Below are 23,851 nucleotides of genomic sequence, written 5' to 3' on the forward strand. Positions count from 1 at the left end.
AACCCTAAAAATTAGACCCATTCTTAAACCATGTCAAATTATGTATAATATGTTAAAGCAATGTGATAGTGATAGATTGCAAAATACCTTAAAAACACTCTCACTGTATTAATATTGTAAACATATGGCAAAATTTAAGATAAAATAGTCCCCCATGTTTCACTACAAACCCTACATGCAGCTCTTTATTATAGGACTATTGTTTGCTCATAGTAAGATCTCCATTAAAGGCAATATTAACTCCTTTCATACCAAAGAAATCAGCTGGCTCGTGCCTGCAACACCTAACAGGAGCACCTCCTCTCTAAAGCCTTTTAGTGTTTGTTGCAGGATGCTCGGGCTGTGTAAGAGAACTTCAGACTCTAGAGGTCTCCATCCTTCAGCATCCCCTCATCATCCACCTATTCGCCCTCCTCCTCCTCCTCTTCCTCCTCCTCCTCTCTGGCATTTTGTGCAGCGGAGGAGGAAAGGAGGAGAGACTGCTGAGGAGGAGACAGAGGGGACCCTGAGACAACACGTCCCACGCCAGAGCCAGACAGCCAGGGAACTTTGATTTGACGCCAAGTAGCCTGCGATGAAAATGACGATGAGGAGAAAGAGCCACGTTTCTTCTTCTCGGGAGGCTTAGATATGTCGGGCGTGTGCAACATATGATGTCCTTGGACTCATATGCTCAATGAAGATTTATTTATCTCTGATTTCGCTCCTGTGTTCGCTGATGGTGCCGCGTCGTTGTGCCCGCACTTAGGTCAGCCGAATGCATGTGAAGGCAGTCTGAGCGCATTGTTTCCAGCTCCGTGTCATATGGGATTTCCAGCCGTGATGTCTGCAATATTTCGCTCTTTGTTTCTGGGTAAGTCACTTCCCATTCCTTTCAAAGATAATTAATTAATTTAAAAAGCACAGAGCGTGGTTCGTCTGACAATCCACTGACGGTGTAGACATTGATGTCTGGCGTTATTCTATTTGCCATTTTTTATAATACATTTTTATTGTTTGACGCGTTTCTCACCAACACATCTGACAAAAGATTTTCAGCCTCGATTAACAATGATGTCAGAATATATTTATTTTATATTTTATTTGCGTAAAGTCACACTCGCACTTTATGATGATGCGCATATGTTTTTGCTATTTATAATTACGCGGATGGGAAAAATGGAAACGCCAAAGTCAACCTTCATTTCCAAACCTTAGGCTGCTCTGCTCAGGGGAGCTCTCACAAGGGGGAATATTAAAGGGGATAAAAGTTCACCTGATCCCTCCCTTTCAAGCTGCTATCCACATTTATTGACCCTTTAGGTGCATCTATTGACACCCATTCTTCAGAAACAGGCCTGCTGCAGATGGATAAAATGCTTTTTGTACCATTTTTTGACAAAGGCATGAAATCCAAAATGAAGCACATCCAGCACCCACAAAGACCTCACAAAGGGAGATATTTTGAATACGCTCTTTCTTGCTGTTTGCCCTAATTTTAAGTGTCTTTAATATGATTTTAGGAATGAAAAATGTTCAAGTTTGTTTGGCTATATCATTTGTTTTTTAGTTTGAAACAGAACTTGAAAAGGTTAATCGAAAGTGCTTGTTTCCTATCATAAATGAAGCTTGCTTTGCTCGTCTTTGTCTGTTTAAGTTATCACCACTGTTGCTGAAACTACAGCTTTTATTACTACTATATCACAGTGATGTGCTCAGGGCCTGCAGGTTCAGAGACACCAGGTTTAAAGCTTGATGAGGGATTGTTCAATTCCACTGCGACTCCACTGACTGGAAGTTAGTGTAGCTCTGTGAGACAGTGTGTAAAAATGACTTCCAGTAAGAGGTTTCACACTCCTTACTGCTGTCTCATCACCTGCAGTAAAATTCCCCCAACAGAGGATAAAGCAGCGTTTCCCAAAAGTCTGAAGTAACAGTGGCTAGGAGTGCTTGGTATGAGAAAGTTTGGAGACCTGTGAGTTAAAGTGAGAGTGGTTGAGAGTGGCCATATGAGAGATAATGCACCCAAGAGCTGGCGGCTCGTCTGCTTTGGTTTGGGTCCAAAAGTCGTGCTCTGGTCTGCGTGATGCTTGCTGTTCGTGTTGTTGCAGTCTGGAGAGAAATCAAAAAACCTCATCGTTTGTGTGTCATTTTTCATCCCATTAGTTTGAACATACAGCTCATGATGTTTGCTTGCTGGATGTTGGTTGTGCTGTACTCTTGCATATGCCTTAAGAGTTTGTTATCTCTGGCTCCTATTATTCAGTTACTTACGTATTGCGGTGACCTCTCAGGAGAGCACCCTGCCCCTTGCCCAGTGCATTCTGGGAAAGTCTCCAGTCCCCCTGTGACCCTGAGTAAGATAAGCAGTAAAGAAAATGGAAGGATGGTGATGTTATCTAAACCTGCATACATGCCGACTCGTTAAGGCTTACAGTGGTCGACCAGTGAATCCACTGTGTGTGCTCAGTGGTGATGGCCACTGATGCTGCGCTTCAACTAAAGGAGCTGACTCGGCAGTGGACACTGCATACCGACACAGTTTGTGGTTTCAGTCATCAGCCTGCTTGTATTAGACGATGATGTGATTCGAGCCTTACATGTAGATTATCTAAACAGCAGTTCGATGATGATGATGACGATAAAACACAACCAATTCTTAGCTGGCACAGCTGAGCCAGCAAGTTGAAAACATCACACATGAATTTATAACAGTAATTTATTCCCTAATAAAAATTATAATGGTGCACTTTTCTTAAAATAACCATCAGCCTGTGCCTAGAGTATTAAATGGCTTGTTGTTGCCATGGTGAGGCATTTTCTCCTTCCCTCCTTGTCATGTCACCAGATATGACTATATAAAACAATTTGTGCAGCTGAAAACGATATTATTAGGGTGGATGTCCAGGACAGAACAGCATCCTGGGTCGTGTGTCTCTCATGCGAGAATAAAATATCTGCCAGTCAGCCAAAAAGCATTTTTCCCTGACCAGGGAGATATGTAGCTTTCCAAGCTAGGCCGCTCTGCTGCGCCACACCGAAGGACATTTCCCTAAAGTTAGAGCCTGTATTAATTCAAGATTAACACCGAGGCCAAGTAAAGAGAGGAAGTGGCTGTTTTATTATAAAAGAATCAATAGTCATTAATAGGGCTCATTTCCTTTTTATTTGGCTGTGGCCTCGCAAGTCCTGAGACATCCTTAATTCAATATCTGTTGGAGACGTAATATCCACTGTTCACATTACAGATAAGTAGCACAATTAATTGCCACAGAGTTCCATGGCTCCCTTCTGTGACTCGGCCGATCCAAAGTAAGAAACAGAACAAGGTCGTATAGAGTAACTGGGTAACAGTGTGGTAGATTCAGCAGGTAAAGGAGACTGGTGATGGATTGCCTATCTGTCCTTGTGCCAGGATTAAATGATTCTGAATGAGGGAATTTGAAAATGACTGTCCAAGAAGTAATAACACAGTGTAAGTCATTTGACAGAAATGTAATTGGAAAGAATGAGCAGCTTTTATATGCGATCTGAACCTCTGCGCCCTCGCTCGGTGGAGTCTCATGTTCGTTTGATCATCAGTCTATAAGACAGTGCACAATATAGCGGGGTCTTATCATCAGTTCGCGTGCCGATGCCTGTGTGTCCACATGCCTGTATACATATGTGTATAACAATGAGAAGATGGCAGTGCCTGTGCACGCCTGCTAGTGTTAGATGTAGATAAAGAGAGCAGTGGCTCCAAACAGAAATTCTGTCCCCATTCTATATTTAGCATGTCTGCCGGGGTAGGCAGAGGATCTCTGAAATGTGAAGATGACAGGAGCCTCCTGAGCCAGAGGTTATGAAGTGACATCTTGATGTGTTTGCGCCTGAATCACACACTCCCACACACACCCAGCCACAGACTTCTGACATTCCTACAAACCCAGAGACATTTCGATATTTGACGTCTAGTTACCATACATTAAGGCTTAGTTTTGATCTCCTTTTGACGCGCATTATTCTCTGCGTTATCGGGTAGCATCCCCCATGTACATTCTCAGCTTTGAACGTGTTTGTTTTTTGAGAGCATGTGATGAATCTGGCAGATCTACTTTACGGGACTTGAACGTGCACGGTGTTTAAAGCATTTGTCAGTTAGGCGTGACTCCTTGCACTGCGAGTCAACCTTCATCTCACATTGTTGAAGCGCAGACATTTAAATGACTTTTATTGGCTGGTACAATTCATTTACAGGTTATCTGATGAATGTGATGCAGACATATCAACACTTTCAGCACGCACATACACAGAGACTGAGCAAAGCCACAATGCAGGAATCAGTATCCAGTAGATATTGTATTCACGCTGTAGGACGTACAGTACAGCACAAAGATGCAGCTGCTGAGGGAAGAATAGCAAATAGCTGGCAGTGCGTCGCTCCTGATAGTTAAATGACTTGCCTTCCACCTACAGTGTCAGGGATTTGACATGCAGAACAAAGTGTAAACAGATTTCCGTCAAGAGGGGATTTTATTACTCAAAGCGAAAGTGGCAAATCTGAATGGCTCAGCAAGGACAGAGCACTCCAGAATACAAAACCTCTACCAAGGGTGATTGAAGAGGCCTACAGATGAGTACAGAGGTCCAGCCGTCCTCAAAACAATTGACCCATATCATTAACAAACACTGATTTGCCTTCCAAGCACTTTCCCCCTGATGTGTATGGCCTTTGAATGACAGCATGCTTCCCTGAATAACAAACCATCCTTTTTTTCTACCTAAGGGATTCTTCATGTTTCATTGATTTTAGGGCTTTTAGTCAGACGGTCTTTCTGTTCTGTTGAAGCAAGCTGGATGCCATGCTTCGAACAAGAGTGTTTGTAGGTGAAAGTGTACCTGCTTTGTACTGTAAGTGCTTTTATTTCTACTACTCCAGGGTCTAGGCAGGTTGGTTTTTATAGCAGACATCCGAGATAGAAAAAAATAAAGGTCACGCTGGTGGAATGAACGTAGTCTTCCTTGAATTCATCTGCTGTTTCTGCAATATTTCTTTGTGTGACAGTTTCTTTATCTTTCTCCTGGCGTGTTTCTGCCACACCCATCATCTCCAAGCTGTCCAAGCACGGGTCTTTTGGCACTTGCATCTTGTAAAACACAAGACACATGCCTAGACAGAGCTGGGTTTGTGTAGTGTTTCTGACCTATAAACCCTCCCCCTTTTCATCCTTCACTGGGAAAATTACTGCCAGATTATTTTGGAACGTATGAACAGGAACTGCCTATTTCACTTTACTGCTAATCTTTGACAGATGTTCGGGAGAGGCTCACATTCACATTAACTGGAGCCACATGCACAGTGCGCACATGCCATTACACTACACTTGTATTCTGCTGTGCACAGACAATAAAAGAAAGACATTTTGTTCAGATAATCTAACACATACATTTGACAGCTACGTGCTGTTTGATACAATAGATGAAGATCATGAGATCATTTTATTGATCAGTGTTCAGAACATAAAGTTTAGTCACGAAGATTACATAAACACAAGACAGAAAAAAAATCTGTAAAGTTTGTTATGTTGAGAAAAATGCTTACAGTATTAACTTCTCACTGAGAGTTAGATAAGAAGATTGAAAGGCCTTCCACGCTCAGTGTAATGAGTTTTTTGTACAACAAACAAGATGAAACGTGTTAATTAGCAAACTTTATATATATGTAGCCTTTTCATAGAGCTAGGCTAGCTTTTCCACTAAGCTAAGCTAACCAACTGCTGGCTATAGCTTCCTATCAAAGGTATACTGCGGAGGATTTTCCGAAAAAACTTGTGGGTGGGTGTGGCTCAAAAGGTAGAGCCCACTAATTGGAAGATCAGTGTTTGACCCCTTGGTCCTCCAGTCCGCATGTGGAAGTATCCTTGAGCATGATACTGAACCCCGAATTGCTTCTGATGGCCGTTCCATTGGTGTGTGAATGTGTTAAAAACTGAGATGAGGGTGGCACCTTGTATGGTAGCCTCCATTTACAAAAAAGACTTTGCTCTCTGCCTTTATGTTCTTCTTATTTTGCTGTGTTTGGGACATTTCTGAACTGAAACTTTTGGGCAGTGGTGTGTAGCCCCCAGCAAATAACAACGTGCAGTTGAGACTGGGACTTTATAAAAAGGAAGTGACCAGGTAGTAGCAGCACACATCACAGACACAACGCTGACAAACATAAATATAACGAGGCAAAACACCAAGCCAGCAAAGCTTGTTCCAAAACTAGAGTGAATCTGGGGTTGGCTTTTACTTTTACTTCTACTGGTGAGCACTGAAGGAGAGGATGAGGATGAAGAGCGATGTGGCGTTGGTCTGTTTTCTGTTAGACAGGTAGGTGCCTGAGATTAGCTTCGTTAGCTAATCTCAGGCAAGTATCGGCTTTTCCATTGCAACAAATGTAATGTTCCTACGATAGGAGAATGGTATCGACCTTCTCATCTAACTCTTGGCAAGAAATGGAGTAAGCAAATAAGTTTTGCAAGAATCAGGATATGGATTGGACAATGTGTTGATGACAGGTATTTGTTAATTAATCAGATCAAATATTTGTTGCAGCAACCTTTCTAATTCAACATTTGGTAAATGTATGTAAAGTGAAAAATTCTGAATGATTAGCACAAAAAAAGTTGCCATGGTGACGTCAAAAGACTCATTTTGATCTGGTGTTATAAGGCAACTACAAGACAACGGCAGTCACCCTACAAAATGACCCTTCACCCCTTGAATCATTGACCCCACTGCCTTGGGATCTCTCAATAACTGCCCTAAGCCGTTAACTATGTCATTAACATGTATTTATATTTCATATGACCATATGATGCCTAAACATGGAGCCCCAATCCATGTTAAGTAAAATAAATGATGCAGAAAAGCAGAAACATGCAAAAAGACATCAGCTGCTCCAAACTTAAATAAACAGCCCTTTAAAACGTCTGTTAGTTGTGACACTGAATGTTGCATTGGCCCCTCGTCCCCTGTAATCTCAACAACCGTGGCCATTTCCTCCAAAGGGAGGATTTCTGCCTTATTTGCAATAGTGAATAACCATGAAAGTCAATGGAGCAAGTGCAATTACAGCTTTCTATTTTCTTAGAAAATGTGAATTGGTTTGCAGCTTGTGCGCATAAATATTTGAATCAAGGTCTATGATTGTTTTATGTAAGCAGCGAGGAGATCAAAGAGTGAACAAAACGGCAAGATAAACGCTGATGCTGTCGGCGAGGTGGAGCATGGAATTGTCTCCCATTGATTCACCCCACTAAAGGTCTGTCCTGATATTAATCCTTCGCAGCTATTGACATTGCTGGAAATAGGATTCCATCCATCACTGATCGAGTGCTCTCCATCTGCAAGAGCAAAGGTGATCAAAATTCCTACATCTTACAAAAATACCATTTAAAATGATTTGTTTATGAGCAGTGGGGGCTGAGATGCTATCATCTCAGAGCTCCCAGCCCTGTTGTGGTGCTTTCAAGTGCTTTCTGCCTTAGTGAAAACTGGCAGTGCGGAATAAAGCTGGCATGCTTGTCTTCTCTAAGCAGAACATGCTTTTGATCTATGTTCTCTGTCTCTGAAACCAGGTATATCTCTGTTTTTTGTGCAGCTGCGCGATCCAACTGTGAAGGAAAATAAACAGCTCAAAAACCAAAATCCCCATTGCTGAGGTGTCTTTCACTTTCAAGCGGCTTAGCATAGCGCTTACATCAATGGCACAAAGGGAAGAAAAGGCAAACTCTTGATAAAACATTTACACCCAATGAGCAGCACAGGGGTGACATTGGTTGTGTTACAGCGGTCATGCCTGTGTGTCTCTTCAGAGATTTCCTCTGTCACCTGAAAGCCTGTTAACATGCTGACCAGTCCTGACCATTCTTCTTGCATGTCAAGTCAAGATGCTATGAAATCCTTCTCTTAACTCAGCAGGCGTCGACTGGACCATTTTTTTCTACTGCTGGACTAACGTTTGCTTGACATTTTCAGTGAGTAACATAGTGCCAATAATTGATCATTTCTTACTGGCCGCTCAGCACTTTAATTGGTCATGGGGTGCACCTGTCAGACCCCAACCTGTGCGGTGCCTCATCTCACGCTGTGATTATGGATTATCATGTCCAAATATCAACTTGGACATTCAAACAGCGTCATGCTGCTGAGATGAGAATCTGCAAGAGAATACAGCTCACAGCCAGACTGCGACCACAGCGCGTCCTCCCCACACATCTCAAGGCAAAGGATTTTTTCACACAGACAGAAAGAATTCAAAAACTGCATTTATTTTATTTATTCCACTTTGGTGCCGATGCACAAAACATCGACTTTTCTTCCACTCTACATGGCACTCAGCTGTAACTCAATAACTAGAATTGATTGCAGACGAATAAAAGCAACTTGTGCTGCACCAAATAATAGCAACCAAGGCGAGGTTTTTTTTTCTTCCTTCCCTCTCCCGCTTTTCCAATTGGGAGCTAACTGAATGAACAGGAGCAAATGTTCCACATCGCTCTATTTAGACGCCTGCTGTTCCTTTCAATTTGAAGCAGTTTATTAGCCCAGCAAGCAGGACACTCCATTAGGTGTTTTGAACCCGCGTGCTCCATTGTCTCACTCCATTTCCTCTTTTGCTTGCCAGTCTTCCCGAAAGCGTCAGTGGCTTTAATCAGCAGAGGCCCTCCTGCCCTTTAAACATTTATCTTCAGCCGCTTTTGGTCGTCACTGGGCAGCCTGGAAAGACTTAAAGATGGATGGTGTTTGGAAGGGAGGGAATTCGGTGGCCATTGATTAGAGTGGCGGAAGACAAAGCGGTTACCTGCACAAGACCTGAACACCATCTGGAGGAGCCCCTCCACTTTTAGTGCATGATAGCTGAAGTCAGGACTCAGCCATCTGTCCAATTTAGATATATACTGTGAGTGTGAGGAATAAAAGGACTTTATTTTGGCTGCAGACAAAACAAATTGAACATGCAGTAACTTTAAATAGTGGACTTAATCTATAAATTGTCTGTGTCAAAACTTTGGGAATGACCTTTAAAGCTGAGTAAAATATGCTGATTAATTCTTTACAGGGATGAAATCTTTGGTCACCAAAACCTTACCTCATGTTCTTGCCATTCAGTAGGAACTGTAAAGTGCAATAACTAAGGCCCAGTCTTGGGTTGCCAGTCCTGGTCTCTTGGAGTGGATGTTGTGTGATGGATGGTTTAATTATCCAACCACAATGCCAGCCACTTGGTCTTTCATAGCACAGCGAAAACAATGTAAACTGAATATCATTGATCAATTGCTAGATTGTCCACAAATTAAGTATGTAGTGTCGCTGATTGCAGTACAGCTCTCCGCTCAGAGCTTCATAATAAAGAGTGCCGAGCTCTTTATCATGGCCAAAGGTTGAGAAGTTTGTTCCCGTAGGAGATAACTTGTTCTTCACTTGTTCAGGAGCCCAGACTGTGGCCAGAGTACAGTTTATATTTGCAGTGCTGAAAAAGCTTCGTCCCCCCCTCCCCCCCTTTCCCGGCAAAGTGGTTCAGAGCAGATGGCACCACCACCTTTGTTTTTTCCGACTCGTTAGACTTGACTTGTTGATGAAATGGAGCCTTTACGCTATACTGCCCATGCAGATGTGTAGCTGTATATTTTCTAATGTAGCCTCCGTCATATCGTGCCCGGCAGTAAGGATGGTATAATCCACAGCCTGAGGTATCTGCAGTCACATGTTATATGTATATTCATGTTGTGTTTTTCCAAAAGTGGGCTCGTTTTCTCCATGAGCAGGGGGACGCCACTAGCTTAGCATGGACTTAAAGTGAAGGTGGAGTGCATTTGTGCTTGTTACTGCAACTAAACACTTACACACAAGCCCTCTCTGCAGCTGTAGGTTAGTGGTGCTCATGTGGTTGTGTAAACTCGCTACAGTAATGGAGTGCACCTCTGAGACTTGCGAAATGATGCCAACAACTTTCCAATCATAACTCGCAGCTCATTCAGAGAAGATAACAACATGTTTCCTCCATTTGTTTTCCACGTCTCCTGCATTTTCTGTTTAGTGCACACTTGTTTAGCCTGGCCCATCATGCAGCTTGTCAGACCCGACTTATAGATCACCACATCTCCAGTGGAGAGACAGGCAGAGGCTTAGGACTGCGTTCAAGATGCCTGTCATGGTTTGGCATTGTTGTCCAAACTGTCACACTTTGAATGAAATTGTCTTATTATGGTTTCTGGATGCGGATGGCGATGCTCTTCAGCGTGTGAACAGTGCAGTCGTGAGTGAGAGCCGGGCTGAGTTTTATGTCTCTCTCAAAATTATTAAACATGAGGCTTTTTTGGACCTCACATCTTCTCTCAGCAGCAGACATAATTTTTATTTTGTGTGTCTTTCTTCAAGAGGGAAATCAAGAGTGTTAGCATTTGGCTTGATTTGCTGTCTGGGGTCCAAAGACGCTGTAGAGGAGGAAATAGCAGAGTTTGCAAATTCAAGCTCTTAAAATAATTAAAGTTGGCATGATGACTGTGCTTTCTCGATGGGTCCAAGCTTAAAAGAAGACAACTTTGGGAGTTACCACAGAGCAACAGCAAACTGTGTTGTACTCCAATATTAGGAATAATGAAGGTCAGAATATGCAATGTGCAGATAAGATGAAATTACATGCACAATTCTGTCACTGCAGAGTGAAATGAAGCTTTTGGCCACTGACCCATCATTCTAGAAAACAAACATTTTTTCCATTTAGGAGAGGGAGATGCTGTTTACTCTATTAACCTTTCCTCTCGGTTGCACTCTTGACATTGAACAATGTGGAAGAGGCCGACTCCTCGCTGGCCCTTTTGCTAATGAGGCAATTAAGTCTATCCTGCCTCGGTTGAGCAAGGGGCAGAGAGAGCAAGGCAAGTCATCTGCTGTCTCAGCAAACACCAAGCGTCTTAGCCGTGCTGCAGTCAGAATACATAACAAGCCTCGCTCTATTGTAGTGGCCGCCCAGTCGATGTGGTCCTCCCCTGTCCATGCGACCCTTGGCACGGCTGGGGATCACAGGTAGCATCAGGCCACATTTATCCATGTGCACTGAATCGTGGCAAATGGAAACGGAAGAATAACATTGAATTAAAATAATGTTTGTGCTCTACTTGTATGCTATTGTGAAACCATTGTGGGCGGCAACTGCGTAACATAGCCACAACTGCTTGCACATCATTTTGGGATCACACACCGGCACATAGAGCACTCTTTAAGGGATAAAGTATGCACTATTTCTTTTACTTCCTGCATATTTGCCTTTGTTAATGCTTCAGAATAACCACACATCAAACAAAGGAATAAAGGTATGATATCCTGAATCATATTTCAACAGTAAATGTGCGTCTATGCTACTTGTTTCATGTATTATTCTCCATGTGGCCTGTTGACTTGAGTATTTACCATGTTTCTTTTATGTTATGAGTTATTCATGCAGCTAAAAGAGCCTCTGCTGGTCGGCAGACAGAGAAGATGTTGGGCTACTGAAGGCCAATGTCAAGAGTGGTATACACAGTGGCTGGAGATTTACTGTAGAGTACAGTGGAGTGAGGATGCAGCTCTGATCCTGGTCCCACTAGACCTGTGAGAAAAGCAAGGTTATGCCTCTCTTTTTCACTTGTATGCTGATAACTAGAACACCAGGATATGAATATGCAACCACGTGCATGCACACATGATTGAGTGGCTGTCATTGTGTGTGTTCATGCCTGATTTTGTCATCATATTCCCTGTCTGACACATCTGAGGGATAGCACGAGCTTTCCAGGATATCATCGATTGGTGGGAAATGTTCTGATTTTCTGCATCCATTAAAAAAAACACACAAACCCACTTATTACCCAATTAAGTGGCAGCAATTAGCATGTTTCCTCCCACTTAGCCTAGTGACTGGCTGCTATGAGCAGCTGCCGAGTCCTACAAAAGGGCCCAGCATTAGGGCCTAAGTTAATGTGTTTAAGGGATGCACAATTCTAACGAGCGATAACGGAAGGCTTACGGCTGCTCAGAAGGGATTAGGGGACATAGTTGTCTGTCTTAAAGCTCAGGCTTAACCATCATACTCTTTTTTCCCTCCTCCATCTCTCCTCCCTGGTAATGAATCGCCAGTGTTTCCTGACACAAGGCATGAAAAAAGAACGTCTCACTCGGCAGGGAATGAAGACGGCTGCTCATTAGCTGTGGAAAGGTGTACCGAACCAGAAAGAGGAGATGTCCGGACAGATTTGCTTGAAATCAATGCCTGTCTTCTGATGCTTCCTCTACAGTATGTGGCTGCCACGATGTATCAGAGGAGATTCATAGGAGCTTATGTAAGCAGGTAAAGGTGTGTTTAAGCCACACAGACATAGTATGTATACAGTGTGCAGTGTAAAAGCAAAAATAACAAAGTGAGCACCATTGCTTCTTTTAGTATCATGTTTCAGATCTCTTGTGCAGGTTTCGGTATCCACTTTAACATATTTGCCTTCGCCATGTGACCAGATCAATACTGAGAGATTACCTCTGCTCGATGTGAGACAAAGATGCCTCTGAAGTGCAGGATTGGAGAATGACAGAGCTGACGGTTTTCAGTTACAGGACACTAAAGATGCATAGTGGCAAGGGCGCCAGGAAAAGTGCACAGTTAGCAAAGGGCTGCACCGGAAACTGACCATGTGTGTTCGCTCCCGGCTAAAGTTACCGACACTGGACAAGACAGGTTGCATTCCTTAACTGCAAAATATACTGAATACAAAGCACGAACAGCACACACTTGCAGTCTGCTTTATCTCTGTCCGGTTCCATCTAGTTGAGACAGAGCTCCTATGAAGACATTGCACTGAGAAATGACTTGCTCACATAGACAATGGGATTATGCTCCTGTTGTATTCAAACTAATGTGTTCGAGTCACAGTTTATTACCTCCTGTTGCCACAAGCTCTGGACAGATGATATGACTAACGTTTGGTTTATACCGATGCTGTCCTTTAGCTCAAGCTAACGGCCCTCTTGTTAAGACAGATAGAGCTGGGCGCAGTTTTTCTGGAGCGGTGTCAGTAGTGTTGTCACTTGCCCCTGTGCTGCCCCTGCGAAGTGCATTGGGGAGACCTTTTCATTGACATGCAAGTTGGTGCAGTTTTGTCGTCTTGTAAATGTACCACACAGGTTTCTCAGGGGAAATCATAATGCAACGGCGTCAACACATTTTTGATTATTAATGAAAGTTATTGTGTTAAAGCACGGAGCTCTCCTTGCGACCTAGTTAGAGCACCGCCCCTTCTGACTTCTCCTTCATTTCCCCCTGCTTCACTTTGTTATTGTCGTCGTCTCAGCCAGACCAACTGCATATATAATCACCGTCTGCAGGTGATATTATGAAAGGGAGAGTGGTGGCAATAGGTGGGGGTGAGAACAGACATTCGACCTGCCTTGTCTGGTAGGAGGACATTTTAATGTATTATTGCACACATTATCAACGGAATACCACACACTGACCAGCAGAACACAGGCTTTGAAAGCCTTAGTTTACATATGAATTTTGTTTTACTTCACCAGTAGTACAGTTCAAGTAATCCCACTTACGGTTTATTTATCACAGCTGTCACAATCCACAGCATTATTTTTGACTGTAGAGCAGAAAAACTATTTTTTATTCTCACTTTTTGCAGACCCCAAATGTTCTCTGTATTGCCATTGTTTGCCTACATGGCATTTGAACGCAATAGAAGTATGAATGATGTTTCACTAGAGTGACCAGCGTGGTCATTAATCCTAATATTTAGACTGTAGCCGCCATCCACTCCCGGCCGTGGCTTGACTACAAGTAATCATAGCCATACACCGCTGTGTATTGTGCTGCAGAAAAAACACTACAAGCGCAGAAGCTTAGTCCATCAATCTAAGAGGCCAGACATTTTCTCTCCAACCCCATGTTGGAGGATTTTACATGCCACCCTCCCCCCCTATCCTGAGGGAATATGTTTATGAGCCCTTTCTCTTACTGTCCTGTATCCCCCCAATCCCGTCTCCATCTTTCGAGACGAGGGGTCTGAGCGGATGGAGCGCGCACAGCTTTCCGCTGCAGGGTCTTGATGGATTGCCACTTGGCTATTCCCCCCTTTGCTCACCAGAGGCCGGACATATTTCTCTTTCACTGGCCGCGTAGACTTGCATCTGCATGAGGACAGTCGGGGATTCTGCTTTCCGTGAGCTCAGCAGGGCTGAGTAGGAGTATTTGATTAGGTGTAATGGAATTACAGTAATCTGATTCCAAAAAGATGACATCTGTAATCTGTTGCAGTTACTGTAAATATGCAGTAATCAGATCACAGATGCTTATGATGCTTCAGAGTTATTGCATTGCTCAGTACAACCATCTAAATTCTAAACTTCTTCACATCTTGCAGAATTGTAGAATAAAAATGAATCCTATTTAACTGAATGCTTTTACAGGGGTGTGACATAAATTAACTATTCCAGCAGCATTACTGGTTACAATTTTCTGCAGGTAATCAGCACTTTAAGTAATTGCCTCTGCGTGTAATCCCCCTAACCCTCATAACTGGTGTTGCAGTGAATGGTATGCTTGGGATGAGTGGGGGGATGGATGGATATGTTGAGGTGGAGTATTAGCAACAGGATGACCCCAGGGCCTTATTGGAGGCTACTGCTCGGTCATAGAAGGAATAAACGCTGCAGGGTGCTCTGCATGGCAGCGCGCTGCTGCTTTTGGGTCAGAGAAATGAGGGGAGATAGAGAGTGTGTGTGAGAGAGAGAGAGCGAGAGAGAGCGAGAGAGAGAGAGAGAGGATCTGTCATTGATCCTGTGGCATTAGCCTGGGCTGCAGTCATAATGAAGCCAGTGCTGTGAGCTATATTTGTGCGTGTAAGTGCGTGTGCGCGCACGTGTTTGTGTGTGTGTGTGTGTATAACTGACAACTCCTGTAAATATCTGCATCTGGAGTGTTTATATCCAGGTGATTAATTAAAACCCATGTGGACACAAATAAATCACTCAGAGTTTGTGTGCGCATGCACGTGTTTGTGTTGGTGTGTTTCCCCAGATGGCCTTGTGTGAGCATATTTGTGGTGTGTGCATGTACTTTGTTTGTGCAAGTGTGTGTTTGTGTGTGAGTGCATGCTGTATTTGTGTATCCCCAGATACCTTTGTGTGAACATATTGCAAGGTATGCATTGTCATCGTGTGAGTATACTATGTGTACATATTTCCCTGACTTTGACTGCCTGTTTGTGTGTGTGCGCGTGTGTGTGTGTGTGTGTGTATACACAGTGATGAAGCAGGAGCGGCTGCTTGGCGACTCATCCATCATTTTCCCCCCTGGCCCGCGGTGCCCTCAGAGGAGCGCTGCGCTGTCACGGTGACATTGGGCTCATTTTGGACTAGAAAAATGGTGCATCCGCCCCCAGCGTCACCAACGGCTCCCCACCCCCCTCCAGCCAACCAGCCAGCTTAGACGCCGCAGTAACAATCCCTCTAACAGTCTCAGACTCCTTCCCCCCACCGTCAGCTTTACATGCTGTATCCACTGGGACAGATTGCTAATCAGAACCAGCGCTCTACTGAAGGGCCCTCGTTTGTCCAGACTCGTTTAGCGAATCCGCTTCAGGTGGGTTGTCACCTTCTCTGACCCCTCCCTACCTCCACCACTGCTATCCCTCTACCCCCACCCCTGCTGGATAACCTTGGAAAGGGTGGAGGAGGGGGAAGCAGGTGGGACAAAATGGGAGTGATGAGACCACTTTTATGAGCGTCCCGCGTCTCTCCCTTGCTGGTAATGTACAGGGTGAGTCAGCATGAGCAACTGCAGCAAAGCGGCCCAGTCGATCTGTTTACTCTCGTCTCTGAAGAGACAATGCCAACGCCGCGCCGCCAAGCCACTGCTTCTCCTGCTTCGTGACTCAGTGTGGTGTATGTGTGTGCACGAGTCCTCCAACTCTCTGCACGGATTTGCCCGTACAGGACAACACTAGCACACTAGACAAACTTTCAGACACTGCTGAGAGTGAGAGGTGTCATGGTCAAGAGGACATGCTGTATAATCCAGCGAGAGATGAGGGGATGAGAAAGAGGGAAAAATATGGCAGATAGTGAGGAAAATTGTATGCTTTTTCTCAGGTCCAGGTCATTGTGTGCTGCTGCAGTACAGCAGACCAAATGCAACACAGAGTGCCACTTTCTCTCTCATCAAGATGATGAAGCAGAATTCGGTGCCTGGAGCTGGACCTGATGGCCCCCGACCTTGTCTTCAACTATTTGGTTGGACTCGCCTTCTACTCAATTAAGTATCTTAGAGTCAGATAGCTGATGTTTAGAAAATCACTGGAGACACTTAAAATCAGGTGCAACTGAGTTTAATGTGTTCACAGGCAACAACACATACAACTCAATGAGTCAAGCTCCAGAACAAGACTGAAGTTTCACTCTCTGAGCGCGTTCTTTTATGCTGCTGAAGATTCTGTTGAATCTCAACCTTTTTTTCTTAATCCTGCCCACTTGAGCCCGAACACACTGGTGGCATATTTTTCCCTTTTGGGTGAGTCCAATCCTATTGGTGTATTCTTTTCACGCCACCTGGATGTGGGATACGTTGGTGTCCAAGTCCAAGGCCATACAGATAGCTGAGTTGACGTCACAGCCCAGAGCAAGTGAAGGGTAAGGGAAACGCTTAGTATGCTATTTACAGAGATAGCACTGGCGATCTGAACCGGTCAGTGGCGAAAAAAAGCACTTTTAATGCGCAAACTTATACGGGACGCATTTGCCCCCGTTACCGTTTTAGCTCGTTTCGCGGCTGCCGGCTGCATCCGCCTCCCTCAATACTGAAGCGGATCGAGAGAGAAATCCTTCTAAAGGCCGTGTGTGGTGCATGCATGTCTGAATCTGCCTGTATGTTGTGAATGTGGCTAAAACAGTGCATGGTTTGTATTAGAGGTAGGCACTTCTCTTAGCACCTGATACTCACACATGGCTGCTATAAACAAGCATATTAAACAATCACATTAGCTCATACACACACACACACACACAGAGAGTGGGTGCTGTTTGACACACACACAGAAAAAGACACAGACTGTTAGTGCAGACACTGATAAGCACACAAACGCATGCAGACATAGCTCAACCACCAGCTCCTATTATGTAACTGCAGTCAACACATTTTAATGTCATTCCTCCCAAAACGGCACCTTGTTGTTGGAGGAGGAGGAGGAGGGAGGGAGGGAGGGGGAGCAGAGGCATAGAGATGAAAATGAAGTGAGAGACACATAAAGGCAAAGAACAGGGGGAGATAAGGAGACACAGAAAGAGGAATATGAGGGGGAAAGGAGGAGTTAAGGGATTTCAGCGTGTTTGCCCCCCTCCCGTCTTCCCCCCGTGTCTGCAGCTAAAACTGTTGCTAATCAGTTCTGCCACTTCACACACACAGACAGAGAAAAACACACATACGCTGTATACACACAAATCTACTGATACATCAGCTCAGGCACACACACACACACACACACACACACACACACACACAGAGCTTTTCCTCAGTAAGCCTCCTTTCATAGATAACCTCTCCAGCTGACAATAGCAACAATAGCATAAATCCTGATCCCGACAACAACAACAGCGATGGACAGCCACGTCCTTCACTGAACCCACGTCAGCACATTCTCCCTTCTCTGTCTCTTCTCCGAAACTGTCCTTCTTTTAGATTTTTAAAAAGGGATCCTGTTAGGACATGCCGGGTTGGCGACCGATTGATCAGCCTGTTCTGTCGCTGGAGATCAATTGCCATCCATCCTCTTCTATTGGAGATCTTGTTTCCTCCATTTGCCTGTAGCAGCGTGCCTGACGACCTCATATTCCCACCTGACCTCACCTTTCCCATAAGTCAGACGGAAGGTCAAAGCCTGTTATTAATTTGCATGACCTTGTTGACTTTTAATGTCCTATTGAGCGGCTGCGCAGTGGCGTATCTGTATTGTCTTTCATACAGCCCTGAGAATGATTTCCGTCCTGTGGAGGGGATCAATAATGTAGCATGGGCCGTAAGAAATATTACGCCATGGCCCTTGGCAATAATGACAGGAAACATGGAGAATATATGCAAGGCAGCCTGGAATCAATAGCACTGATGTAAAAGTAAACTCTTCCCTTCCTGTTTCAGTGATGGTTTGTGGTTTGTTTATACATTTCCATACGCTAGCGGCAGATTCGTATCTGAGAGAGCGACACCGAAAGCATTCTACTGTGCAGGGTTACAAATACCACTTTTCTTTTTGAATATCACAGCCAAGCGTTATGATGCATTGCTCCATGGACTCTTATCACAGCCTCTCACCATGAAGGAATGGTGAATAGCACATTTCAATCATTCTGTCACGGGAGAACTATAATCTTTTTCTTCTGCATGGCATATGTCCTTCCACTTCTAACTAATCCTTATTATGCCTCAGAAGCGAAGGTCATTGTCAAAGCCGAGGGGTGATTAAGTTAATCCACTTGTTTTCTGAATCCGATTTACCTCATTTTCCAAACTGGGGAACAATGTTCTGGCACAAAGACATCAAGATGATAGTGCGGCACGCATTAAGAAGGAGGGCCCCTACAGTGGAGAGGCTTCTATTATCTGTCTACATCATCTGCATCCCATTCTGCTTCCCAGATCTTTCAGCGGATTTCTACTGACTGCATTCAAAGCTATCTCTGCCGTACGGAGAGCCAGAGTGAAAGTGAGAGGAGAGCACACAAGTTAAAAGCGGCATGATCTCTCTTATTCATGAATCGATCTATGTCGCTGCGGTATAAGCCACTAGCAAAGCAAGGCACAGTGCCCTGATGAGCAGGAGCCCCGCGCTGCGGCCGGCCAGCCTCAGTGAGTTACGCAGTGCAGTGGCATACAATCGACTTCATTAGGTCCCTCCCTTCAAGAGGATGGGTTATTTACTACTGCGCCGGGCACGGACAGATGCTCCACAGATATTATACTATAGAGATCTGTGCAAAGTGCAGATAGGTGTGCGTCTAAGTGGGCGAATGTGTGTGTGGTTATATCCCTTACAGTCAGCAAATCAGGTTGATCGTATAATAAATCCTGAGTTAAGTGTTTTGATTCAGTGGATGCAACATAAAGTGATTAAACTGCATCCAGTGTCACTGAATAAATGGGTGTGTGTGATTGTTTTTAACTGCAACTCTGCGTGTCAGCTCACACACAGGACAGCGGTGCACATTTGCACATCCGCGCTAATGTGTTCTGGATGTGTGTGTTCATCCATATGTCATGCAAGTCTGCATTTATGAACATTTGTTTATAGATTTATTAGTGCATGTGCCTTCCAGTACATTAACGTTACCATTAGCTTCTCCCTGTCCCATCAGATATGTCTCTTCGTGGCATGTGAGCTGCTATTAGAGGGAAAGGTGGGAGACACAGCACTGGTATGGGTCCAATAATAGACACAGTGTGGCTCTCAGACATTATTTTCAACTACCTCCTACATCATTTCTACAGTCAGCACAGACGGACATGGATGGTGTTTTTTAACTGTCAAGGCTTTTACTTCCTTGGTGTGATCTGCTCAGCAACTCAAATCTGAACGCAACAGCAAATGACAGAAACCCCCTTAAAAAGTTGTTTTGCTGTGTTTTTATATTTGAGGAGAGTAAGGGCGTACACTGTCATGAGATAATAGCATTGATTGCTGAGATTACAGCACATTACAGCACACTGTGATTTCAGCCCTTACCTCATCTTTGAATGTGTTTCACTACGCAATTAGAGATGAAAGGAAATCAATGGATGGCGGTTGTTAAATGTGTGATATTTAACCCTTTCAAACCTTTCAAGTGCAGTAATAGAATCCAGCATGGGCAACAATTTCTGTGTTGTCAAAATACCAAACCAAGGCGTGCACTGACTCTTGTAGGTTTCCCACCTCTCTGTTATACATATAGTAGCGACACACAAACACTGCTACCACATTCACAGTCTTAGCCTGGTCTATTTATACAAGTTATTGATATATCTATCATGAAACCTGAAGTAATCGTCCACCAGCTGTTAACATTACGACAAATAGTGGTGTTCGTTATCAATTAATCTGAAGATTCTTTTGTTGAGTAGTCATGTAGGTAATAAGATGTCAGAAAATAGGAAAGTTTGTGTTTTCTGTTAGCCCTTGTCGATGTTTTTAAATTCTGGTTTTGTCCAACATTCTAAAATCCAAAGATATTTAATTCATTTACTATTATAGGAGACTAAGAAATTGAGCGAACATTCACATTTAAAGAATTTCACTGCAGAGAGATGGTCTTTTCAAAAAACTGGACTTCCTATTCAGTAGAAAGATTCAAACTCTTTTGAAATTGGTGCTAAATGACCAGAGAGAAGGGCTGTGGCATTCACTTTTGCTCAAGAGGTCGAAAACCTACAATTACCATAATGCACTGGACCACTAAATGCTCCCGCTGGTGGGTGACATAATGCAAGCTTGTCTGTTTTGACACAGGAAACAATATGGCAGCCAGCTTGTAACAAACAATCTTAAATTAGAGTTAAACAGTAAGATCAAATATGTCTCTAAAGCATTTAAGGAGAGAAATAGGCGTTGTAGTTACAGAATTGTGGTTCATATTTGATAAGCACTGCTTAGTTTTACCATTTAATCTCTGTTTTTTCAGCCTAATACAGGAAACCATAGCATGCCCACTTTCTGTTCATAAATTCTCTAATAACGGTGCACTAAAATATGTTTCTGAAGACATTTCATGAACAGGTGATACAGTAACAGAATCTTGGTTTGTATCTGAGCAGCACTGCCTGGCTTTACTGTTGAGGAGAGAGGGAGGTGGGGGGATTTCTCTCTCGATCCGCTTCAGTACTCTTTGTGTCTGTGGTGGTGGCGGGCTTATGAAAATGCAGAGGTACAATCTGTAGATGGAGCAACAGCACTAGAGTCAGCAAGCTGGGAGATCTGGGCACCATAAGATGGATAGGATTTTACCATAGTTCATTTACGCATTACCCACATTGTGGTCATACAAAGCTGCTTAAAAAATAACTTGAATGATTAATTATCAAAATGGTTCAGTTTTCAACCTCGCTCTCACAAGAGAGCCAACCATCACAAATGCGTAGACAAAGTGTTTAAGCCTGCTGTATGATGAAAGTAGATCCAACAATTAACAGCTGCCTAATAAATCAGTAATGTGTCGATGTCAGCAGAGAAATTGGTGATGCTGAAAGTTTTGCATGATATGTTTTTTGCACAACACACAGCCAACAGAAAAGCAGTTTTCTTCATGAATTCAACATGAAATGTGGTAAGTTATTAATGTAAACATTTTATATTTTGCAGGTGAATATTGCTCAATATACCAGCTGGGTAGGAAAGTAGTTTCTCTATAGAAATGCTTTGATGACTTAGTCAGTATAACTTGAGGTGTGCTGTCCATTCTGACTGCATCTGATTGTCAACCTTTCATAAATGGCACTTGACGCTTGCTTTACCCTCTGCAGAGTTGTGCCTTAAACAGTGAGGTACATACTACCAACATTGTTGTGATACAAAGCTGATAAAAAAAACGGCAAAGTATTCCTTTACGAAGCTGGGGCTGCTTAAAAACAACTTGTGATTAATTATCATAATGGTTCAGTTTTCACAAATGTGTAGACAAAGTGTTTAAGGCTCTTGTATTATAAAAGAAGATCAAACAATTAACAGCTGCCTAACAAAGCAGTAATGTGTCGATGTCAGAGGAGAAGTTGGTGACAGCTACAAGTGTTGCATGATATGTTTTTGCACAACACACAGCCAAAAAAAGGTGAACAGCAACTATTCTGAATGACTCTACTGCAGAGTAGAAACTAACCTGTTTGATGGAGTGATTTAAGGCCATTATTAAAATTAGATTGAATTGAATTGTAACATTTGATGTCCAAACACAAGCTGAACTTGCATTATGCACATGAAAATGGGCCAAGCCCAAGTCTGTTGGGAGCTGGGGCTGTGGTGCAGATTTCTATCATAGTGTATCACAGGCATGAGGCAAGAGAGGCTAGAAAAATACAAAGAATGAAGGGGCAGGGAGGGAGACGAAGAGGGAGGCAGAAGGAAAGGAAGAAAGGGAGAGCGACTGAATGTGGGGCAGACAAATAAACAGACAGCGAGTTACAAGGAAAAAATGAGGCACAAATGAAAAAGTGCAGATGTTTGAGGGTGTTTAGCAGATCCTGTTGTGAAGCTCTCAGTCAGTCATAATAAACAGGCCTAATGCACAATTAAAAACACCTGGAGCCCCTCCATCACTTATTAAGTCAAGCTTATAATCATTGGGGGGCAACTCCTCTGCAAACCTAATAGCTGCGTTGGTGTGTGTGTGTGTGTGTGTATTATTCCTCTCCCTTCTGTCTGTCACTCCCACAGCTTTGCAAATTAAGGTGTGACCGCGCCAGAATGAGATCTCTCCATAGCCAGGACAAACACCATAATAGGCATTTCACTCACAGACCCTATTATTTTTCTGTGCTGCATTTTATGTGATGCTGGTGTTTTTATTGGCTCCAGCTCCTCATGATCTTTCCCTCAGAAACACCCACATTCAAAAGATTTGAATCAAAAAGTTCTTGTCCCTTCACGTATATGTCTCATCTCCCACGCTCAAAAATAACGGTTACATAACCCAAAAGTTGATTGCTTTTTGGTGAGGATATCATAAATGACACATTTGTTTAAAGGGAAATTGGAGCAGATCGCCTGAGAAGAGTTATGTTTCACTTTTGACAGATAGAGAAGTGCTAAAATTCAACATCAGACAGATTGTGTAATCCACTGGCAATATTATTAGTCTATTTCAAAGCCATAAACAATAAAAATGGAGATCTGAAAAAGATAAGCATTGAAACATAATGTCTGAGCTACTTTTGGATTTTTAGGGAGCAGCCACTGATTTTTGTCTTTTTGTGTCGAACAGCTGGGCAGAAGTTGACCCCCTTTGTTAAAACTCAAAGGGAGGGGTAAACTATACATGAGGCTGGATTAGAGACTCTCAGATTTTTTTAGATGGAGTTGTATAAGGTCAGTGTATTACCTACAGCAAATGTCTGTCAGTACACCTCCAGTTTTGAGAAACGAAGCTAAGCAATGCACTGCTGTGGACGAAGGTCAGCAGCAAAGCGTACTTTAGCCAAAAATCCCACCTAAACAAATCAACAGCAGATTAACTGTGCGTTCCAATACCCATTGTACCATATTATATAGTACACCAGAAAAAGATTTAGTATGCCCCAATACATAGTATGTCAAATGCAGTATGCCACAAATACCAGTATGTCCTACAACATCCAGTCCGATGCATATTTTTCTGGCTATTCTGACCCACAAGCCTCTGCGCAGTGGACGATATGTCACATTGACTGAGCCGCAAACAGATGACAGCTGTTTGGCAGCTGATTGACAGCTGTCAGAAGTCCCAAAGAGGGAGGACAACACAGTCAAATAGTAATCATAGGAATATTAATTGTTTAGGTAAATAAAATAATCATAAATATCACAAAAAACAATAGAACATAACTATAAAAATAACAATGACAGAGAACTGCAGATGTAATTTCACTGTCGCAAATATGTTACATATAAGTAACAACAGCAGAGCCTTCCAGGTTTGATCTCTGGCGTACTCTGTAAGTGGTGTTTGTTTTATTTCCAAGGTAAAGGATATAAAAGCAAGAGGGTCAAAGTTCAGGGCGTAATGTTATGTGAAAGTACTATGTCTTGATGGTGTGCATACTGCATGCAACTGTATGTACTTTTTAAGGGCAGCTGCAGTACATACTAAAAGTTAA

The 23,851-nt window shown here is 43.3% G+C and overlaps 1 protein-coding gene across 1 annotated transcript in view; it reads left to right on the plus strand.

Annotated features, from left to right (window-relative positions):
* The first annotated feature begins 478 nt into the window (after nt 1-478).
* clmpb (CXADR like membrane protein b) overlaps nt 479-23,851 on the plus strand; it is a 77,494-nt gene continuing 54,121 nt past the window's right edge. The window contains exon 1 of the mRNA XM_050064738.1: nt 479-853. Coding sequence (XP_049920695.1) covers nt 670-853 — 184 coding nt within the window. The 5' untranslated portion in view covers nt 479-669. The remainder of the gene's footprint in view (nt 854-23,851) is intronic.

This window comes from Epinephelus moara, chromosome 2 (assembly GCF_006386435.1).
Source record: "Epinephelus moara isolate mb chromosome 2, YSFRI_EMoa_1.0, whole genome shotgun sequence".
NCBI lineage: Eukaryota > Metazoa > Chordata > Actinopteri > Perciformes > Serranidae > Epinephelus > Epinephelus moara.